This window comes from Tetrahymena thermophila, assembly GCF_000189635.1.
Source record: "Tetrahymena thermophila SB210 genomic scaffold scf_8254609, whole genome shotgun sequence".
Taxonomy (NCBI): Eukaryota; Ciliophora; class Oligohymenophorea; order Hymenostomatida; family Tetrahymenidae; genus Tetrahymena; species Tetrahymena thermophila.
In genome coordinates, this window is record NW_002476379.1 from 73,981 (window position 1) to 96,581 (window position 22,601).

The 22,601-nt window shown below is 23.5% G+C and overlaps 5 protein-coding genes across 5 annotated transcripts; all 5 read left to right on the forward strand. All coding sequences in view use genetic code 6, as the record gives it.

Annotated features, from left to right (window-relative positions):
- Nucleotides 1–1,393: 1,393 nt before the first annotated feature.
- On the forward strand, nucleotides 1,394–8,813 carry TTHERM_00441910 (hypothetical protein; the record flags this gene model as incomplete). The annotated part of the gene is made up of 9 exons (XM_001033105.2): nucleotides 1,394–1,900; nucleotides 1,959–2,797; nucleotides 2,853–3,864; nucleotides 3,923–4,826; nucleotides 4,936–7,799; nucleotides 7,856–8,065; nucleotides 8,128–8,317; nucleotides 8,374–8,516; nucleotides 8,583–8,813. The coding sequence occupies 9 exons, from the start codon at nucleotides 1,394–1,396 to the stop codon at nucleotides 8,811–8,813; spliced, it is 6,900 nt and encodes a 2,299-aa protein (XP_001033105.2).
- A 609-nt stretch (nucleotides 8,814–9,422) lies between these two features.
- TTHERM_000441911 (hypothetical protein) lies at nucleotides 9,423–9,737 on the forward strand (the record flags this gene model as incomplete). The annotated part of the gene is made up of 1 exon (XM_012797999.1): nucleotides 9,423–9,737. The coding sequence occupies one exon, from the start codon at nucleotides 9,423–9,425 to the stop codon at nucleotides 9,735–9,737; it is 315 nt and encodes a 104-aa protein (XP_012653453.1).
- A 4,860-nt stretch (nucleotides 9,738–14,597) lies between these two features.
- Nucleotides 14,598–16,325, forward strand: TTHERM_00441940 (anaphase-promoting complex protein; the record flags this gene model as incomplete). The annotated part of the gene is made up of 1 exon (XM_001033107.1): nucleotides 14,598–16,325. The coding sequence occupies one exon, from the start codon at nucleotides 14,598–14,600 to the stop codon at nucleotides 16,323–16,325; it is 1,728 nt and encodes a 575-aa protein (XP_001033107.1).
- Nucleotides 16,326–17,813: 1,488 nt separating this feature from the next.
- Nucleotides 17,814–19,431, forward strand: TTHERM_00441950 (sperm-tail PG-rich repeat protein; the record flags this gene model as incomplete). Its single annotated transcript, XM_001033108.3, has 10 exons — nucleotides 17,814–17,932; nucleotides 18,037–18,110; nucleotides 18,177–18,289; nucleotides 18,371–18,428; nucleotides 18,578–18,646; nucleotides 18,808–18,845; nucleotides 18,914–18,975; nucleotides 19,048–19,125; nucleotides 19,182–19,315; nucleotides 19,373–19,431. 10 exons carry the CDS (start codon nucleotides 17,814–17,816, stop codon nucleotides 19,429–19,431), a joined length of 804 nt encoding a protein of 267 aa, XP_001033108.1.
- Nucleotides 19,432–20,160: 729 nt separating this feature from the next.
- TTHERM_000441959 (sperm-tail PG-rich repeat protein) lies at nucleotides 20,161–21,733 on the forward strand (the record flags this gene model as incomplete). The annotated part of the gene is made up of 8 exons (XM_012798000.1): nucleotides 20,161–20,279; nucleotides 20,465–20,564; nucleotides 20,691–20,780; nucleotides 20,829–20,877; nucleotides 21,012–21,129; nucleotides 21,221–21,339; nucleotides 21,406–21,552; nucleotides 21,612–21,733. The coding sequence occupies 8 exons, from the start codon at nucleotides 20,161–20,163 to the stop codon at nucleotides 21,731–21,733; spliced, it is 864 nt and encodes a 287-aa protein (XP_012653454.1).
- Between the last annotated feature and the right edge of the window lie 868 nt (nucleotides 21,734–22,601).

Sequence of the window (22,601 nt, forward strand, 5' to 3'; positions counted from 1 at the left end):
AATATTTAACATTCCTAAATAAATATTCCAACAGCTTAATTATTAATTAAATATTAAATATTTCAATCCAGTGTTAACTCAATAAAATGAATATTTACATATTTAAAGTAAAAATTCAAAAGAAACTGATATCCTATATCTTTATCTGTATCAAAATTATATTTTAAATTTAATAATAAAAACTTATTTTCATATTAATAATAATAGTAATAAAATCAAATCTGCTCTTAAAATTAATATAAAAATTTATTATTTTGTCTATTAAATAAGATCATATAAAATATTTAACTATTTTCTTAAAACCAATTAAAAATATGCACAAAATAAATTTTTAAAATACCGTAAATACAGCATGATTATTAGGTTTTTTTTTTAAATTAAAAAAGGTCGTACTGGGATTCGAACCCAGGTCAGAGGATTCAAAGTCCTCGGTGCTAACCGCTACACCATACAACCGTAATGATATTTTAAATAAAAAATTAATATATTCGTAATAGTTTTGAGAAAAAAGCTTAAGAAAAAAAAATAAATCATAATTAATTATTTTAAAACGCCAAGTAATATTTCGAATATTCTTTAATTCTACTTTAGTTAACTTATTTAAACTGCATATCATTAAGTTTGAAAGAAAATTAGCTGACTGAGATATTTCAAATTTAAATTTGCAATAAATGATAATTTAGTAAATCTAATTTAAAGTATTTATGATAAATATTTTTAAATTAAAATGTTTATAAAAAAAATTCTTATTTCACAAATTATAAATTTGATTTATTTTCTTAATTTATTCTATTTATTATATTTTTTTGAATATTCGATTGCAAAATATTATTTCTTTTTGCTAAAGTTAAAATTTTTAAAAATCATATCTTATGTCTTTTAAGCTACTAAAAATCATCTTTGTTAATTGCAAATAATTATAACTTTAAGTACTTAAAAAATATTTCAAACCAAATACAAATAAATTAAAATTTACTTTTGTAAATATTTTAACTAAAAAATTAATTTAAAATTTTTGAACTTTTAAAGTCAAGAATTTATCTATTTTATTCAATCAAAAATGAATTTTGATACTTTTTAAATTTAAAAAAGAAAAGATTAAAAATTATGAAATGATCTTTAAGAGTATTAATTTTTGCATTATCATTGGTTCAATTTTTTAATTTTAAAGAAAATCTTTGTGTTTATTATTTGATTGTGTGATAGTAATTGAGCTTAATCAATATTTAAAATTTTTGATTTATATTTAAGAAAGAATCAAATTTAATTTTTTTTAGATAAGATATAAGAAGATTTCATTTATTTACTTTAAAATCATTAGCGTTATATAGTAATAGAAGCTACTAATAGTTTTATTTATAATAAAAATAGTCCTAAACTCCTAAAGATAAAAATGGAAGGAAGTCCTTATAGCAATTAAGGTTATCAATCTTAGTATTAATATAAATCAAATTAATTTAATTCAGCTATAGCTATGAGTAATAATAATGATTATTATGAGGAATCAGTTTCAAAATATGATTCAGAGTACAATTAGTCTAGCCAATAAACCTTCTAGATCAGTCAAGAATAAAAGAATTTACCTACTTTGGAAAAGATATAATGCAATTAATGGTAATTAAGGAAAATTGGATACTAAGAGATTTAATAGGTTTTTTAAGGAAAATAATTATAAAATAATGATATGAATGGATAAAATTTGAATGATTTATCGCTTGAAAATTATGCTCCTTGGCTCAAAAATATTATTAATGAGAAGAATTTATTTGCTTTAAGTGAAGGATTAAAGGCTATAGAGATATATATAGGTAATTATAAAGGATCAATGAGTAATCAAGTTCTGAAATACTATGTTGGAGATTTAATAGAAAAAGCTCCTTTATTAAAACCTTTATAATAAGTAAATTTTTGATTTCAAATTAAATGAAAAAATATTAATATTTAAAAAAAAATATTAGTAAATGGCTTCTAGCATTATTTGTAATAGCTTATTAAAAGGAGATGCTTAGTTTGTGGTTAGTGAAATTATAAAAAGATTAGACAGCACTCAACCTAAAATAGTGCTATTTGGATTGCAGTTGATAAAATTAAATCTAGAATATTAGCTTGCTACACAAGAAATTATACTTTTAGATGAAACTATGCGCTAATTATTTAAATCTAATTTATCTGTTTTGAAAAATACAAATAAAGATATTAGAAGCACAGCTATTGAAAATTTAAAATTAATATATATTCAGAGTAAAGAGTCTTACGAGGAAATATCAAAAGCATTTTTGAGTGGATAAAGGTCAGTTCATTAGAAGGAGATTTAAGATATTTTCAAGAAAGCAAAAAAAGTTGTATCCAAAAATTTGTAAGTAAAATTGATTCAAGAGGAAATGTAAAAAAATCTAGATAACGAAAAAATAAATAAATAAGTAATTTCCAAAGGATAAAAAGTTGATTTGTAAGCTATCATCCCTGAAAAATTCTTAGAAATACCTTCATTTTAGTAGCCAAACTAAAAAAAGAATAAGCTGGAAGAAATGTGGTAAAATATCGAAAAGCTTATTGTTAATTAAGTTCAAGTCTATAATTATAAGGACAATAAAGATTATTCTAACATTTACAAAATTTTAATTGGCTGCTTAGAAGAAAGTAACTTTTTAATTTTTAGCGAAGCCTTAAAATGTGTGCAAAGCCTTATGAAAGTTATGAAAAATGGAATTCCATTCCCAATTTTAAAACATTTTTTGCTTCTAATTCTTGATAAATTCAGAGGACCAAAAGCTAGATAGTATAATTAGATTGTTTGGTAAATATTTATTATTTTTTTGATTTATTTAAGGATATTTTTTTAATTCATTTAGGTAAGCTTTAGATGATTGCTATTTTAATTAATGCTGCACTAACGAGCAGCTAATTGATATTTTGCTAACATAATGTGATAATGAAAAAAATCTACACATGAGAATAGGTTGCATAAATTGGTTAGGTGGCAGATTTATCCCTCATTCTTTAGAGATTGTTAAAGATTCGTTAGATTTATTAAATATGGATGCTTAAATTTAAACTTAAAGAGGAGAAAAACTTTAAAAATTGATAGATACAGTTGATAAAAAAATTGAATAAATATTGAAAAAAGCTTTGAACCTTTAATTAAAAGAGTCTTGCTAATACCTACTTGCTAGAAAAGCGAACGAGTATTTTAACGAGTATGACAAAGAAAATACAAACTCTCAAAATTACTAAGAAAGTTATCCAAGTAATAACTTGAGTTCTTAGAATGTTAAATAAATGAATAAATAATCAGCCAACTCTTAATAGTAAGGAGGAATTGTGAATTAACAAGGTAAAAGCAATTAAGCCCCTTAAAAATAAGTAGAAAATGTAAATTTGCTGGACAGAGATTATGATGATGAAGATAATTTATAGAAATAAAAGCCTTAGAAATAATAATAGTAAAATCAAAATATAAGCAATTTGCTTGAAGATTTTGATGATTTCAATGATAATGTACAAAACTATAATCAAGATATTTAATCCAATGACTCTCGCCTAAAAACTGAAGGTAATAATAGTAGAGTTCTCTTGAATAAAGATTAAGAGACTATAGCCCAATCAATTTAAAATGAATTACATAATCTTAATCAATTAATTCTAAAACAATGCAAAATATAATAAATGGAAGTATTTTGCTAAGATTTCTTAAACTGGTTGTAAAACATTTAAAGTGATGACATGTAGGCAATATAAGATCTTTGCGTGAGCTATTTATTCGCTTTTTCATGTGCTGTTTCTTCAAATAAAAATGATATAAAATCCTCTCATTATGACAAAGCATCAGAATTAGTTTGCAATAGTTTTATTATCATGAATAAAGTAATATATTTTTATGAAATTTTTCATTTAATTTTATTTTTTTTCAATAACTTAATAGAGCTGCGTATCTGTAAACTAAGAAAACATATAAAGAGAAATAGAAGTTATTTGTGGAATTTTATATTATGGGCATAATCAAAGGATAAATTAATTATTTGATAGTGCATATTTTGTTTGCTCTTTAGAAAAGCTCTTATAGACAACTCACAACATCGTTAAAAAATACTAAATTAACAAAAGCCTTTCGCTTTTTATTTCATGGATTTCTTAAAAGCTTGATAAAACAACAAAAGATATTGATATGAAACTATTACAATCTCTTTTAAATACTTTAGAGTTTTATGATGAGCAAACAGATGGTAAATATAGAATTCTTGTTGATTCAATAAATTTTAAAATAGACTTTTAAAATTAGAGATCTTATGGATAACCATAAAATTTTAATAGATAAAATGCTCATAAAAATACTAAAGAAGAATATAATAATACCCCTAATCAAAACCAAAAATATGTATAAAACTAAAAATAACAAACTTACCAGTCAGAATAAAATGAATACTATGATTCTTAATAAGAAGAAGAATAACTAGAAGAATATAGCAATAACAAATAGAAATCAAACCAAGTGGTAAATTACAATAGCAATTAAAATACTAGCAGATAATAATAATAACAACAATAACAACCAAATAATTCTTTAATTTAAAATTCCACTTAATCTTTATCTAAGTAGATAGAAGCAGACTTAAATAGAGATTTTGAGACAGGAATAGAAAATCTTGTAGCATATCTTCAAGAGATTAATGAGATACAAAATATATCAATTCAGTAAGAATCTAATAGAAATGTAAGCAAGAAAGACGTCTCTCCATCTAAAAATTAAAACTCAATTTCTCCTGGAAGACCATGGAGAAGAGGTATAGGTAGAGAATCTAACAATCAAACACCTTCTAGAGCAGCAGGTGAGAAAATTAAAAAATTTAAATTTATTTATTTATTAGCAGATTTGTTTTTATTAATTTATTTATTATTATTATTGTTAATATTCTTTTCTATTTATTTTAAATTTAGAATAACAATTGAGAGAAATAAGGCATTTGGCTGAAAAGGTATGTTAAATGACTAACTCTGATGATTTAATAATGTGCTAGTAATCTTTTTACGCTATATTGCAAATTAAGCACTCTCTACTTTAGATAAGCTAACACCCTAATCAACAAATGGAATATTTATTTTTTAATGTATTTAACAATATTTGTAGATAAAGCTTTAAGACAATAGAATAAAAGTAACTATTAAGGGAGTTCGTAACTTAACTTGAATAAAATGTTTACAAGCAGGTGATATACACTGCTTATAAAAATGCTTTTTCTATAATTTTAAAAAATTATAATTCTTTTGCATAGAATTATTTAATTAATGTATTTATGCATTTAGTTTATAAAATATCAGATGATCAAAATATACAAGTTTAAATTTAAATCGACTTGAGAGATGTGCAATACTTTGTTGAAAGTATTGTATACTGCTTAAGTGAGTAAGGGCTCTATCAAATGGGTCATGAAATTATGTAAAAGTTGTTTACTGAGTATGATAACAATACTCTCAAAAGAATTTTTGAGACTGAGCTAGTCAACTCTATGAAATACTATTAAGTCTATGAAGAATGGTAAAAAGATTTTATAAATATTGATTCTTCAGCAATATAGCATGCAGAAGATCATAATAATATCACTGATATTTCAAATAATAACATGCATCTTGATTTATATGCAGAGTTGAAAAACAATAATAATAACAGAGATCACAGCAATGATAAAAGTTTGGCTTCTATCCTTTTGAGAAACGATGAAATAAAGAGTGATTTACCCAAATAAAATTTAATATATAATTAAAATAAATAAGGCATAAATGCAAAGAGCCCAATATAAAATGTAAGACAAAGTACAGAAAATATGTAAGGAATGAAAAAAAATGAACTATAATAATAAAATTTTTAGCAACATTATTAAAGAAATATTTTAGAAGATGATTTTATGAATGAATAGTAACATTTTGAATAAGTTTAATATTAATAAAATCATAACTTCAACAGAAATAAATCTAATAGCAACAACAGTGGTCCAACACCAAGCAATCAAGGAAATAGAGTTTCATAGAATTCTGTAGATATCAATGTCTACAATACAAATCAAAATAGTGTAGGAATGATTTCTGAAGAATCTATCCTAAATTACTATCCTAGTACACAAAGCTAGAGAGGAAATAACATTCTTGTAAGTAATTACAATAGCAATGGTGGTAACAATAACATTTTCAACAGACCTCCTTAACCATAATAAGGAAGCAATCACAACATAAACAGCACCAATAATTTAAATAATTAGCATCTTTTAAATAGTAATAACATTTTATAAGATGGAAGTGTTTACTCTAATAATCAATTAAATTTAGACTATTCTAATTCTATTTTAGATAGTATTAACTTAAATTAGTAAGCATAAAATGGAAACCCTCACAGTATTAACAACAACAATAATAATAATAGTAGCAATTAAAGAAATTACTAACAATAGTAATAGAAATAATAAATTTACAATAATAATAACAACAACAATAGAAGCTTTCCTAATTTGGCTAATTAAAATAACAACAACAGCTCTAATTCTAGCATAAGTAGAATTACTAATAACACTGATCTATAAATAAATTAATAATAGCCATAACTAAAGTAATAAAATGACTAATATAATTTCAATTAAAATAATAGCAACAATAATAACAGAAGTTTAATAAATAACTATCTTACATAAGAATAGCACGATGCAAAAATTTTAAAATAATTAAATGAAATTCAATAATAAAATTCTTAGATTGTAGGCATTAGTAGCAGTAATCTTACAAATCCAAATTAAAAAAATCAATAAGATGCAAAGAATTCACCTATAAATAATAAAAATTAGTAGCACAGAAATGCTTCAGTTGAGGGAGTGAATTAATCTTCATTATATGATTATCTTAGAGAAAACCAAGATAATAATTCTTCTAATTTATTTGATGGCTAAGAAAGGGTAATCTCATAACCAAATTCTAATATAAAGATGTATAAAACTAATAGAAATAATATTAGTAATTCTATTTCTGTATCTTAATTTGCAACAAATTAGAATAATTAAAAGAATTAAAATGTTAATTTAGCAAACTACGATAGCGTGGAAGATCATACTATCCCATCTACTATAAGAAACCCTCACTAAAATATTTTAGATTATGAAGAGACAGGAACTAATGAGCCTGGTTCTGCAGAGAGATATTCTGGAATGAATTCACGTTTACCAAAATCTGGATAAAAGCAGAAATTAACAAATAGACATGATTTGAATTCTGTATCTCCAATAATCAAATAAATAGACTAGCTATCTTCAAATAGACATTATTATGTTTCTTAGGATGGTAAACTCAATTTTTCAGATATGAGCTATTTACTACCAACAGGCATGAAACAACCATAAAATTTCCATACTATTTAGTAATACAACTCTAATGGATAACAAGATGAAGTTTGGCACTTAAGATATTAAGAGGAAAGAGATTTGCATCAGAGGACAAAAGAAAATCTTTAAAAAATATAATAAGACATTCAAGAAAAATAGAAACAAGAGTCAGAATTGCTTTAAAAGTTAGAAGAAGAAAAAAAGGAAAAATAATTGCTATCTGCTTAAATTTCTTAGCTATAAAACTAATCCCTCTAACAAAATATCTCTAGGACAACTACTTATGATTCCCAATAAACAGAAGCTTCCAAGGTAAATGGAGTTTCTTTGTAAGAATAATATATAAGCTACAATTCAAGAAATGCGATTACTAACCATGCTAAGAGTCCATTCGAGCTTGTACCCTAGCGCACAAAAGAGAAAACTGATTGCATAAAATAAGTAAATTTATTTTAAAATGATTAATTTTAAGTATTAATTTTATTTTTAATTAAAAGCTTTAAGAAATACTCTTGACTTCTGAATAGCTTTATAACGATTTAGGAGAACAAATAATCTTACACTATGAAGGTTTAGAAGAAGTTATTGACAAAATCGATTTTGTAATAGATTTAAAACTTGCTATTGTAGATAAAGTACTGCTTGAAAATATGTCAGAAAATAATTTCAGAATTATCTTAATGATTACCCTTAGACTTTGTACATCTGTAAAATTGATATTTTATTTGAGACAGTGTTTTATATTTAAAATTATTTATCAATTTTATAGTAAACAACCCAAAAAGAAATATATGCTGATAAAGATTAAAGGACTTACCGTTAAAATGATTTAACAAAAGAATTATAAACCTTACTTGATAATTTATTGAGTGCTAAATCAGTAAGCACAGTTTTAATAAGTGGTTTGAAAATTTTGAATTCATGTGTGCCATAAGATCTCTAAACTGTCTACTCAAAAAGTAAAATTTTAATATTTTCAAAATTTATTTTTTTATATCTAACAATTTTATTAAAGATGAAAAAATGCTCTACAGACTTATTTTGAAATGCTTAGAAAAGTTATTAGGCTGCTATGATGATAAAAAAGAATTGAGAGTATTTGAAGTCTTAACTGAAATTTACAAGTTCTTTAAATGTCATCCTCCAGAAAATTTAAATGTAAAAAATAAAAATACTTTTAAAATTTTGATCGTTTATTTAATTTATTCATTCATTTTAAAATAGGAACAATTACCTTGTTTAAAGGACTTAGAATTTATATTTAGATCTTTAAAAACTCTCTCTGACTAAATGGTAAGTGCTAATCATGAAATGGCAAGTGAATTCGTTGAATTTATAATGAGCAAGCACAGAAAAAGCGTTTATTTAGATTATCTGTAGTCGCTTGTTTATAAAATTAATGAATCTATTAAAGAGAGCTAAATTTACAAAAATTAAATATTAAAATCTGACTGACCTATGAACTAATTGACTAACTTTTATAAATATAATTATAATTAAATTTTATTATTTATTTTGTGTAACTTAAATTCATCTATTAATTTGTATCATAATTTCTAAAAATTTAAAAAAAAACTGTTTATTTGCCAAATTTAATTTTTAATAAAATCATTTTAAATTTCATTTTTGAGGATATTTTTTTAACCAAAAGTAAAAAGTCAAATTAAATAAATTATTTGTTTTTTATTTTTAAACAAAGAAAATTAAATTTTCTGTCTTTGATTTGCTTAGCAAAATATCAAAAAATTTTGGGTATTTATTTAAGTAAGAGAAAATATTATTTCATTAATTAATTAGTGCTTTTTAATCAATTTTAATAAAAAATTTATTTCTGTAAAGGTTGTCAGATTTTATTGCTTAATGCTTAAAAAATTAATAATTACAAAACAAAAGTAAAAATTTTAATCAACAAATTTCTTTTAATTAAAAGTATAAATATTTATTTTAAAATTGGTATTTTTAATAATTTTATATCAAACCCAGATATCACTTGAACAATCACCACCAGGATATCTAACTTCGTGAGCAACTGAAGGACCATGAGGTTCATTTGAGAGATCTACTATGAAATTTGTATCGAGCTTCATGCCTCCGTTGACTGTATCAACATCAACCTTGAGAATTTATCCACCATTTTTAACCATTTCAGGATAGAATTAGGAATCCCAAGGTCTCAAGAGAGATGAAGTGACATAAAGACGTTTGCCATCACGAGAAAGTTGGAGCATCTAAGGTCCACCCTCAATTTTCTTTCCTTTTACAACTGGAACTTCATTTAAGAGGTCTTCTCTTTCCTTACCATTTTCATCAATAATAGTAACAGAGCCACCTTTTATAAGAGAACCACCCAAGTATATAGTTGAAGCAAGCTTAGGGTGATCAGGATCAGTAATATCATACTAGTTAACACACCCATGGAGCCAGCATGAAACATATATGAAACGGTCATCAAGGGAAATTAAGATGTCTGTTATCAATCCAGGCATGGTAGGTAGAGCCCATCCTTTAACATTTATAGGAGCAACTTCAGCAACTTTCTTTGCTTCATATAAACCTGTTTATTCATTAGGCTAGAATTTAATTAAAGTTGAGCTTAAAGCTGCACCAACAAAACCATAATTAACTTAAGGGTTGTGAGGGAAACGGACCTCCAAAGGAATTAATCCATCAGATCCTAATTCAACTTTATTAATGAGCTTTCTTTTTTGCCAATCCCAAAAGAGTAAAGAATTGCCATACATATCCTTAACTTATTCAGGGTTAAATCCATACCAAAAAGCTTTTGGGCAACCAAACTCTGTGGAGACCATAACATTATGATTAGGTTAATACCAGAAGTCATATCCAAAATTTTAAGCATCTTCCTAGCTTTCCCATCTATTCTTGACTTCGAATGTGTGGCCATCTATCAAGACAAAACCACCACCACCTTCTTCACCATTTTAACCCATCAATGAGATCATAATTTCACCGCTAGGGAGACAGTGGGTTGTATGAGGAAATGAGCCACCATTAGTTTTACGGGCAAGTTCTTCACCAGTAATTTCTGTCTTGATGGTAGGGTTAAGAGGATCAGAAAGTACATCTACTACATAAATGTTAGCACTCTTCATAGAGGGAAGTACAAGGTAGCGATGTCTATTTTGAGCATTTCCTTTACAGCTAACACAAGCGTTCCAGCCAAAGTGGTGAAGTTCATCACCAACACGAGGCATATCAAGTCTATGTATAATTTTAGAATAAGTTTCGCTAGTAGGATCTACATCTATAGTAGCTAAGTAGTCAGGCTTAGTTTGATCTGAGGGAAGCATAACTGTATAGAGAATCTTTTCAGGTTAACTCTTCTAGTATGCTTCTAAAGGGGTGCTAAAGAAGGTGCACTCGTTCTTGCTGGGTAAACAGCATGAAGACTATTCTTGGACACTATTCATTTGCTAGAACTATTAGTATTTTATTTTTTCAACTATTTAATTAAACAATTTATTTTTAGTTAATTGATAAATTTTTTGGTTTTAATTAAGATACTGCTTTTTAAATAGAAGCTGTTTTAAACCATAAATAAGATATTTTTAGTGAATTTTGTAGGAAAAGTTCTGTGCTTATTCGAGAATGAATTATCATAATGTTATTTTTCTTTTATATAAAAATTAGCGAGACTCTAAACACTAATTTTTTAGTAAGTGATATTAATTAATATATAAAATCACTACTCTGTTTTAATCCTGCACTGATGTAACTTTGATTTTAAATGTTCTAAACTCAAATTTTATTATTTTTTCTAAGCTTTTTTTTTACGAAGGAAAAATTGATTAATTGTGAACAATATTAGATTTTGCTTTCTTGATAAAAATATAAGCAAATTCTTTCTTTAATTCAAATACTCGATTTAAGTCTTAATATATTACATCAAACAAATCTAATCTATGTGTCTATTACCATACAAAAATGATTAGAAATAAATCATCAATTTCTAATATTTTTGTGAAATAAATACCTCTAAAATAAAATTTATAATTTTATCTAATATAATGTAATATAAACAAAACACCTTAAAATTATAAACCAAGATGACATTTTTAAAATTATTTTGATCAAAATGTATTAGTGTAATTACTAATATTTTTTGATGATTACAGTATGTCAATACTAGATGACGAATTAGGTATTTTAATTAGTAATGTGTAATATTTATATATATATCCAAATTTATGATTCGATTAGAATGCTATAAAAGAAATTCAATTTGTATTATTCTAAATTTTATTACCTAATCTCAACATCTCAAGTTATTAGTAAATATTGTTTAGTATTAATAAAGATACAAATCATCAATCAAGATTCTTTTTTGTCTTAAAAAAATTAAATATAAAAGGTAAAAATAAAAATCTTAAAACAAAATAATATGATTTATATCAAAGTATACCTATGAAATAAATATCAAAACAATATTTCCATTTGATATTACAATTATAAAAGATTTTACAATTCAACTACTAATTTAATTAAAAATCTTAAAAAATTATTTATTTATTAAAAACTAATATTTAGACATTTATAAAATAAATAAGTAGTTAAAAAGAATGTGTTTAAAATAAGTTTATAGTAGCATACAATTAATTTCTTCTTTTAAGCAACCTTTTATTAATTAAATACTCATCTAACTTTAAAATTAAAAACAAATGTTTTATTTGAACAGAAATAGTATTTAAAAATAGATAAATAAAAATATTTATTCATTTAGATAGAAAAAAAATTTATTAAAATTTATAAGATTTTAAATTTAGCTGATTTAAAACTCTATTCATAACATTGAACAAATTTCAGAATAATTACCATCTATAAAATATTATATAATTATTCTTCAATAACATTAAGAAATTTTTCATGCTTCATTAAATTAACTAGCTTCTTTATGAATTTATTTAGTAATCCTTTTAATTAAAAATGTATCAAAATTATTAATTAAGTTTCAAATAAAAAATTGAGTAAAACAAAAGATATCTTTTTAAAATTAATTTAAACATTTTACTTTCAACTTTTATATTGATATTTTATTTCTAAAATGCTAATACATAACTATTAGATAAATGTTATTTTATTTTTAATCCCAAACAAATATATATTAAGTGTATCAACTATTTGAATTCAATTAATTAATTTCATTTTCTAGCTTAGAATTTTTTTAATAAAATAGATGGTTTCATATAGATTTAATAAACCTTTCATATAATATTTCTTCTATTTTAATCATAATCAATTTTTTTCAAAATAAAAATGTCTACTCTATATAACACACTTTTTCAAAATTTTTCTGTTAAATAACAGATCGTTTGAATACTACCTAATGTAGAGTTCATTTCATATTTGATTTTTCTCTATTCAACTTAAACTTAAGAATAAGATAGTACATAAAAATAAATTAAATATTATAATGTAAAAGTTTTTTCAATATGGTATTGAAAATAGTCGTTATATATTTTTTAAAAACATTTCTTAATAAACAAAGGAGGATTTAATAGCTTAAAGCTAAAAAAGCTTTAGCAAATATAATATTCAAAAAATTCAAAAAGTTATTTAAAAATAACTCAACAAAAAAAAAATGATACGTTAACTGAGTATTTTGAAAATAATAACGATAACAAACCAAATTTTAAATTTAAAAATTTTTATAACTCAAAGCTAAAAATTTAAGATTTATTTTGTTAAAGCGTCATCATACAACATTGTATAATCACATTTATTAATTTTATTAAGGTAGAATTTAGATATTTTTAAAATAATAAAATAGTTAATAATTAATACGCTATCTATATATTCACCTACATAGCTAAGTAGATTTATTTTTTCTACCATCTATATAAATCATCATCTTTCACCTTTATTTTTTAAAATTGATTAACTTCTACTTTCTACTTATGTAAATAAATTCTTATTTTAAGTAAATTGTACTTGGCAATTCTACTTCAAGCACATCTACTTCTATTTTATTTTTAAACTCTAAGAAGATGATGAAAATTAATATTCAATAGACAAGCACTTACTTATCGAGGATAACTTCAAAATTCAACAAAAGTTAAAAAAGAAATGACAAATTTTAATCAAATTAATTTATTAAAATGCCATTGAAATATTTATAAATTTATACACCTTTCTTTTGAGAAGTTGTCATAATTTTTCATTTTATTTTTGGTATTTTTAATAATTGGCAATTAATTAAAAAAAAAAACTAAAACACTTTAAAGCAAAATGATGAAAATGATCAAAGCCTAAATTTGTAATAGAAAAAATAACAAAATATATTTTCGTTGTTACATGGTTTTAGTAAATATATATTCTATTCTAATTTTACACACTAGGTATAATATAAATCTATAATTTACTTTTTTTCTAAAATTCTTGAATTATGAAAAGAAAGTATGAAAAACAGACACAGTCAGTCCTGTGTCTATCACTTTTTATTTATTTGCAATAAATAGATAAACAAATGCCAAACAAAACATGCACAAACTATTACTGGATTTTTAAAAATTTTATTATACTCTAAAGCTAAAAATAATAAACAACAGCAGCTTGCTATTTCTATAAAAAATATTTTAAAAGTATTATGTAAATAAATAGGTTGTTTCATGCATTTTAATCTTTTTGTAGTAGATAGGTAGTTTATATTGATAATTTTTGGATGTTCTATTCCTAAAGAGAATTTTGATTTTCTATCTGGTTATAAATATTTTTTACAGCAGTGGGGCGGGAAAGTTCAAAAATGAATTTTAGATAGCTGTTTATTATCTCTATTTACTAACTTCTTATAAGGAAATTATTTAAAAATTTTTGAAAGAATGATGGATCACAAAATTGTATACAAAGAGGTGATAAACACGATTGTTCTATACAAAATGTGGAAAATATATATACAGCTTTTCTATTAGATAAGCTAAGTGTTTGTAAAATTTACTATTTTGATAGCTGCAGATTCTTTAATTTTTGAAAATAAAAACCTGTAAATAGCAATCTCAAAAAGATAATAATAATTAAAAAAAAAACTAATATTTACAAAACAAAAGTAAAAACCAATAATTTGTATATAAAATATTACAAAATTGAAGAATAAAAAGAATCAAGATATATATATCTCTATCTATCAATATATTAATATATCCTGTAGCTTAGCAAAAATAATAAAAAGATCTCATTCTCTATAAAGTTTTTTTCAAAATAGAACCCTTTCATCATATTTCAAAAATGAACTTTACTTCCCCACTCAAGTCAAATAAAGCCAATAATCTGTTTGAAAGCCCTTCTTGCTATATGTCTCCATCCGCTTTTGATAAAAAGGGCGATTAAAATACAAATACTTTAAATGTAATTAATGCACCATTCTGCAACTCAATTCAGTAAAATAAGAGTCCTCAAAATTCTTAGTTCAAAACCCCTACAAAGTACTCTGATCGCTTTATTCCCGCAAGAACAGATTCTATTAGTAAAACTCTGTTCGATTTAAAAGATGAAATGATTGTAGAAGAATAACCTGCAAATAGAATGCTTACAGAGTCTCCTTTTCTTTTTTAAGGATCAAGATAATCTCATGCAAATAATTCAAATAGTTAGAGCACAACCATCAATGGATTTTCTAATGGACATACTCTAAATTCTTCTCAATAATTGACAACCCCAAGTAAAAAAGTCAACTTCTTAAGTTAGTAAGATGAAAACACTAAATCTTATAATGAGTTAATTCAAAGAGAACTTTTTGGTAATTACGAAGGATCTAATAATAAAAAGTCCTCAGAGGAACTTTAAAAAACACCCATTCTCAAATTTCACTGGGACTAAAAAAATGCAACTACATCTCCTCTTCTCAACATTTAGCAATCACCATTCTAGATTTCTACCCCAGATGATCGTTCAAAAGAGTAAAAACGTAAAATATCTAAAACACCTTTCAAAGTATTAGATGCTCCTTAACTCTAAGACGATTTTTATGTTGATTTACTAGACTGGAGTTCACAAAATTTGATAGCAGTAGGATTAGGAAAATCTATCTTTATTTGGAATGCTGCCACTGGAAGTGTATAAAAACTCTGTGATAGTAAAGCTTCCAACTTTGGAACTAATATCGAAAATTGCTAAAACTAATCTCAACTATCTTAATACACAAGCTTAAAATGGTCACCTAACGGTAACTAAATTGCACTCGGAAATTACAACGGATAAGTTGAACTTTGGGACTTAACTACCAGACAGCTTATTTCTGAGTTCTCTGCATAAAAAGAAAGAATAGGATGTATTGATTTCAACAACAATAATGTTTTTGCAGCTGGCTCTAAAGATAAAAGCATCCTTATTCAAGATATTCGTGACCCAAAAATTTTAAGAATGGCTAGAGGTCATAAATAAGAAATATGTTAAGTCAAGTGGTCTCCAGATCAACAATATCTTGCTTCAGGAGGTAATGATAACATGGTAGCTATATGGGATATAGCTCGTTCCTATAGCTAAAACATAAATGGCTTTGGTTCGAATGAAATTAGTCCCTACCAAAAACATAATGAACATTAGGCAGCCGTAAGAGCTCTAGCATGGAATCCTCATTAGTATGGAGTATTATTAAGTGGAGGTGGATCAAGAGATTAAACTATAAAAGTATGGAATATAAATACTAATAGTTTACTTGGATCTGTTGAGGTTGGTTCTTAAGTTTGTAAATTACTATTTTCTCCAGATTAGAATGAATTTGTTTGTGCTCATGGATTTGAATATAACAAAGTAACAGTCTGGAAATATCCTACTATGAGCTAAATCGCAGAACTTGAAGGACATTAAAGCAGAGTTCTATTTATGAGCATGGCACCTGATAATCAGACTATTGTTACTGGTGCTGGTGATGAAACTCTTAAATTCTGGAAGATCTTTTAAGGTAGACCTGTTTCTAAATAACAATCATTGCTTAAGCATTCTGATTTAAGGTGATCAAAAGTGATTGATTTATTCCTTTAATAAAACGATTTTTCATAAAAAATGTCATTTCAATTAAAAATAGCTTCGTTGCTTTTTGGCATGTTCAATAAATAATAAATAAATTGCATAAAAAAGAGATTATTAAAAAAATAATCTTTTAATAAATAAATTAACTAATTAACAACAATGAATTCAACCATAATAAATATTGTAATTAAAATATAAACCATATAATAACTAAACAAATTTACTCTATAACTTATCTTTTTAATATTTATTTTATTATTATAATTATTATTATATAAATTGGTTTTATGTATTTTGTTATAACTTTAATAATTAATTCTAAAATTTCTTGATTGCAAAAATAAACAAATAAACTAAACTAAGCTCTTATTAATTTTGAATTTCAAATATTTAATAATTTTATTTTGAACTTTTTATTTGCAAATTGAATGTATTCTAATTTGAAAAATTTATTAATTTGAATACTAAATTATTATTTTTTTCTTAAATAAAATGTTCTTTCTCTTTTCAAAAAATATTTCTTTAAATTATTTAATTAAAATATTGCATAAAATAAATATTATTTCTATATAATAAAGATTAAATTAAGATTAAATAAAAGGAAAACATGTGAAAAAGAGTGAATAGCTAGTCTAATAAATTATAAAACTTTTTATTTGAGTATTTTACTCAAAGGTATGTGAAAATAGCCATTAATTAAATCCTACATGCCAATCATATTTTTTTTATTGCTTGTAACATTTTAATAGTTTAATAAGCAAAATATAACTCATTTTTTAAATTTAAAGATAATGACTCTATTTTTAAGTAAACTTATAATAAACACTGCTTTTCTATTTATTTTAAATTTTTATTTGTAGGTTTATTTAAGACTTAAGAAAAAAATAAAAAAGAAAAAGCTTAGATAAATTTTAAAAAAATAAAAATCATAATTAAATTAATATTTATATAATTATTCTATTAAAAAGGAAACTTTTTTTTTATTTAATTATTGTTAATTTGGAATATTTAAATAAATCATTTTTTTTAGTTAAAAACATTAAAAAAATTCAGATTAAGTAGTATTAGTTAAGGTTAAAAAATATTTAAAGTAATAGTGTTTTTATTAATCAATTTTAATTGCCTTGTTAGTATATAAAATATTATAATATTTCGCACTCTAAAAATTCTTTTTTCTTAATTAAAAGTAAGAATTTTATTAGGGTAATTCAATTATTATGAAATAAAATTTTGCGTAATATTTATAGAAAGTCTTCGCTAGAATCAATCAAAAAAGCAAGCAAAACAACTAAACAAACAAAAAAATAAACATTTGATTTAATAATCTAAGCTTATTTTCAAATAATAATTTGTATTCACTTTGTTTGATACATATATATTTTATATATTTTTTATGCAATTATAATAAAAAAAAAGACAAAGAAATATACGATAAAAAACATAATAGTATAAAATAAACTAAAATTTAAAGAGATGTCAGTAACAGTTTCCAGCGGATTTTAAATCTGCAATTCTCCATTAAATAATTCTAAATCCAAGCAGATGTATTCATTTCCTAAAGAAACTAGATTTAAAAATAATGCTAATTCTTAGTAAATAATTATTTTTCTTTTCAATAAAATTGTTTCATTTAGTTTTAGTTGAAAGATCAACTTCTAAAAAACATTTTTAATACTATTCTAATAAATAAATATAGATCTGCAAACGTTTTTTATGATTTACCTTCAATGAGGATGACAAGATCTACAGCAATAGGCTATGGATCAAAGTGTAATTTTAAAAAGATCATATTGAAATCTTTAATGCTGAATTTAATTTAATGATAATTAATTAAAGACGATTTTACAAAGTAAAATACAAGAACACCAGCTCCTAATGCTTATGAACAAAAAATGAATACAATATAGCAAGTAGAAAGGAAAGGATGGTCCTTTGGTCTTAGCAGAGAAGTAATTCTTAAAATAATTTTATTTTTATTAAATTTCTCATAATTAATTCTTATTGTTTACTGGATATTTATTATTTATCAGAATATGGCAAAGACAAGTGGGCCTCTAGGATAATTGAATTTATTTAGTCCTGGGCCAGGTAAATTTTTTAGTTTCAAGTTATTTGCTTTGAATTATCACTAGGAAGAAGCATTTGCTAAATATTCAAATGCAATATGAGAATTTGCATTATGATTACAAATTTTTAGAAAAATAATTGTGTTAAAAGTTATAAAAATCTATAAATAGGCACATATCAAGTTCCAAGCGCTTTGAGCAAGTAAGCCTTCACACTTAGACAGAGAACTGCTTCTCCAGGTAAAAAAATATGACTAAAATTATTTATTAGAAAGAGAATTAATAAATTAAACCTCTCAAAGAATAAAATCTTTTCACTATTTGTTAAAAAATTAATACAAGTTCTACTACTTTCTGAAACTAATTTGAAAACTAATTAAATTTATATAACTTATTAATAGATGCTAAAAATACTAACTTGAAGTCACCTGGACCTGGTGTAAGACTTTATTCAATTAGATTATAAGTCAAGTCTTTTAATTAAGAATTAATATTTACTTTAAAAAGGCATATGCTTCGCTTCCAGCAATTAAAGAAGATGGTAAATACTTTTTGTCTAAATATAAAAGGTAAAGTTTTTTTATTTGCTGTGTTTAATTAATTAATTTACTTAATTAATTTATATTTTTGATAATGAATAGCTCTGGGTGTATAAGCTTTAGTCCCTCATCATCTTAAAGATTCCCTAAATCAAGTGCAGATCAAACTCCTGGACCTGGGTAAAAATAATACTTTCTTTGAAATAAAAAATGTTAATAAATATTAAAATTAAAAGAACATATAAACCTATTGTATCTATAAATCCTGACGGCAGGTACTTCGTCTCTAAATTTAAATCAAGCAATTCCAGATCATTTACCCATTCCAAGCGTATTACTAATGGTGTATCATAGTTTACTCCAGGACCAGGTACATTTTTGCTCTTACAAAATAACTTAAAATTTAGAAAATAACTTTTTAAATTAGGTTCTTATAGACTTCCTAGCGAATTTGGTTATTATGAATCTAAGCCTAATAAAAGCTGAGGAAAATAGCTGCATCATAATAAAATAATAAAGAAATAAAGCTTCATATAAAATCAACAAATATATATATAATAGAATTTAATTATTAAATGTGATAAATTTATACTACTAAATATTGCATTAAGATTAGTCAATGGTTTAACATTTAGTTAGTAAATAAATGTAAAATTTATCTTTTAAAATTATTTTTAAAATTGTTTAATAAAAATTGATGTGAAAAAGTAAAATAAATATATAAAATAAATAAATAATTCGTAAGTTTTAAATGAAATATAAAAAATGAAAAAAAGTTCTTTTAAACAATTTATAAATAATAATTTTAATTGAAAATTTATTTAAAAAATGTTAACATGTATGTATGTATGAAACCACTTTATCCATAAAAGATGATTCCTATGACAGAATTAGGTTTATAATAAATTAAATATAATGAAAAAAAAACCGACTCTTTTATTGAAAAGATTATTTTTAAATGATAATATTCAATTAGTTAGAAAGTTTAATTAACTCTAAGAATTATCTTAAAGTTATGATTTACCCAACAAAAAAAGAAAAAAAATAGATAAAGTTATCAAATAAGCATCAAAAGGAGTTATTGATTATATTCAGAATAAATTATATTGAATAAATCAATAAAATAGCTTAGATTGATTTAAATAATAAATAAGAAATATATTTAAAAGCACCAAAAAAGAGTAATATTAGTAACATAGATAGATAATTAGGAGAATGTCCATCACTGTTTCAACTTGCTATCAAATATGCAACTCTCCATTAAACTAATCTTAGTCCAAATAACTTTATACCTTCCCTAAAAGTATGAGATTTAAGGACATTGGTAAATCCAAGTAAAATATAGCTCGTTTAAAAATATTTTTTTTTAAAAACTACATGAAAAAGCATCTTGATTAAAACATTAAAAACATGACTAAAATCCTTTTATTTGATGAAACTAATTTTATTTATAATTCATAATTGCGTACTTAGACACATTTTCATATTTAACTTTATTTAATATTTAAAATATGTTAAGCTGTGAGAAGTTTTGCTATGATTTACCTCCTGTCAGAGATCATAGAATGACTGGAATTGGATATGGTACTAAGTACGATTTTACCAAGCAAAATAATAAGGTATTGCCTTTAAACATGCTAATAAAATTATTTTTAAATAGTCTCTAATAGCATTAAAAACTTAAAAAATCTTTTTTACTTACACACTAATGAAAAAAAATAAATAATATAAATTTTATAAAATAGACTCCTGGCCCTAACACTTATGCATTATAATCTGAACTTGATAAAAATGTTAAAAAACACAGAGGTTTCCCTTTTGGTGTTTCTAGAGAGGTAAAATTTTAATTGTTTAAATAATTGGTTAAATCTTTGTTAAAATAGAATATGGCTAGCACTGGTATTATGGGAAATTTGAACTCAAAAAATCCTGGTAATTATTTATTTAAGTTCTTGTAATGTAAAGTGAATTTAAGAGGAATTTGGATTGATAAACTGTTACAACACTTCTCTTTTTAATATTCACAATTTAATTAAAACCCATTAAAAGTTATAATTAATTAAAAGGTCCTGGCAATTACTAGTTACCAAGAACTTTAAGTAATATTTCTTATAGTATTAGACAAAGAACAGCCCATAATGACCCTCTTAGCTCATTTGCTAAGAACGTACCAGGACCTGGAGCGTAAAAAAAAACAATTATTTAATTTATTAAAAAAAAAAAAAATTATTTTTAAAATTAAAATAAATAATAAAATTTTATTTTTGTATTAAAGTTATCCTATAGCACCTTCTATTAGCTCTGATGGCAAATATTTTATTTCTAAATTCCGTTCTTCAGGAGCTTTGAGCTTTAATCCTTCTCGCTCTAAGAGATTCCCAGATGGACCTAAAGGTATAAATTTATTTATTTTATTATTGATATTAAAATCGATAAAAAACAATTATTATACTCTAAAAGCTGGACATCAAAACCCTGGGCCAGGATAGTATGCTCCTAATACTGGTATTACCAAGGATGGTTAATACTTTGTTAGTGGATACAAGTCATCATAATGTAGAAGTTTCCCTCACGGAGTTCGTCGTACTCTTTCTTAAGAACAATTAAGTATATTATTAGTTAGAAATAATTTTTAGTTTAATTAAAAATAAATAAATAAAAAAAAGGAGGCTCACCTGGACCTGGATAATATAGATTACCAAGCGAATTTGGTTATTATGAAAGTGCTGTTAAAGCAAATAATACTTCTACTCAAGAAAAGAATGAAACAAGTTAATAAAATGAATGAAAGATATTTTGAATTAAGCTTACTTATCATATTAGAATGTTTTGTCACTTTAATTAGAAATATATAAATAGAAGTAAAAGGTAATTAGCTTTATTATATTTTTTAAGCTGCATCTATCTTTAAGAGATACAGTTTATTAAAATTAAAAATTATATATACAACTTTTAAATAAAAATATATGTTTGGATTCATATTGTATTAAAACATTACTTTAATTTTAAATACCTTGCATTTGTACTTTTAATTTTCATTTTTCTTTATTTTACTTTTCTTATCAAATTAGTCAATCAATATAAAAATTCTTATTGGTTTATTTTTAGAGAAACCAAAAGGTTTATTTTTTTATAGATGGATAAACCAATAAAAAACTTATGCCAGTAAATATATTAAAAAAAACAAAATATAATTTTTGAATCTTAATTTTGACTTTAGCTATGCAGCTTATATTATCAATAAAATAATCTAGAAAGAATTTAATATTAAATTATGATTTAAAATCGTATAAATTTAATTAATGATTTAAGCAATAAATTAATTAATTGGTTCTAAAATATCTAAATTAAGTTTTTATTTTAAGTATTTTTATCTTTTAAAAATTAATTTTGAATTGATTTTATTAAAAAAAATTCAATAATAATTACTAGTTGAAGCAAACAATAACAAATAAAAAATAATTTAATTTAGTTTTAAAAAGTAATAGTTTTTGTTTTTATCAGGAATACTAAATATTATTTAAAAATTAATAGACATTAATATACCTACCTTATTTCTATTAAGAGTAAGATAGATAATGATCCATTCTCTTATGTTAAAAATCGATCAAATATAAATCAAAAAAATTATAAAAAATAAACAATAAATTAAGCTT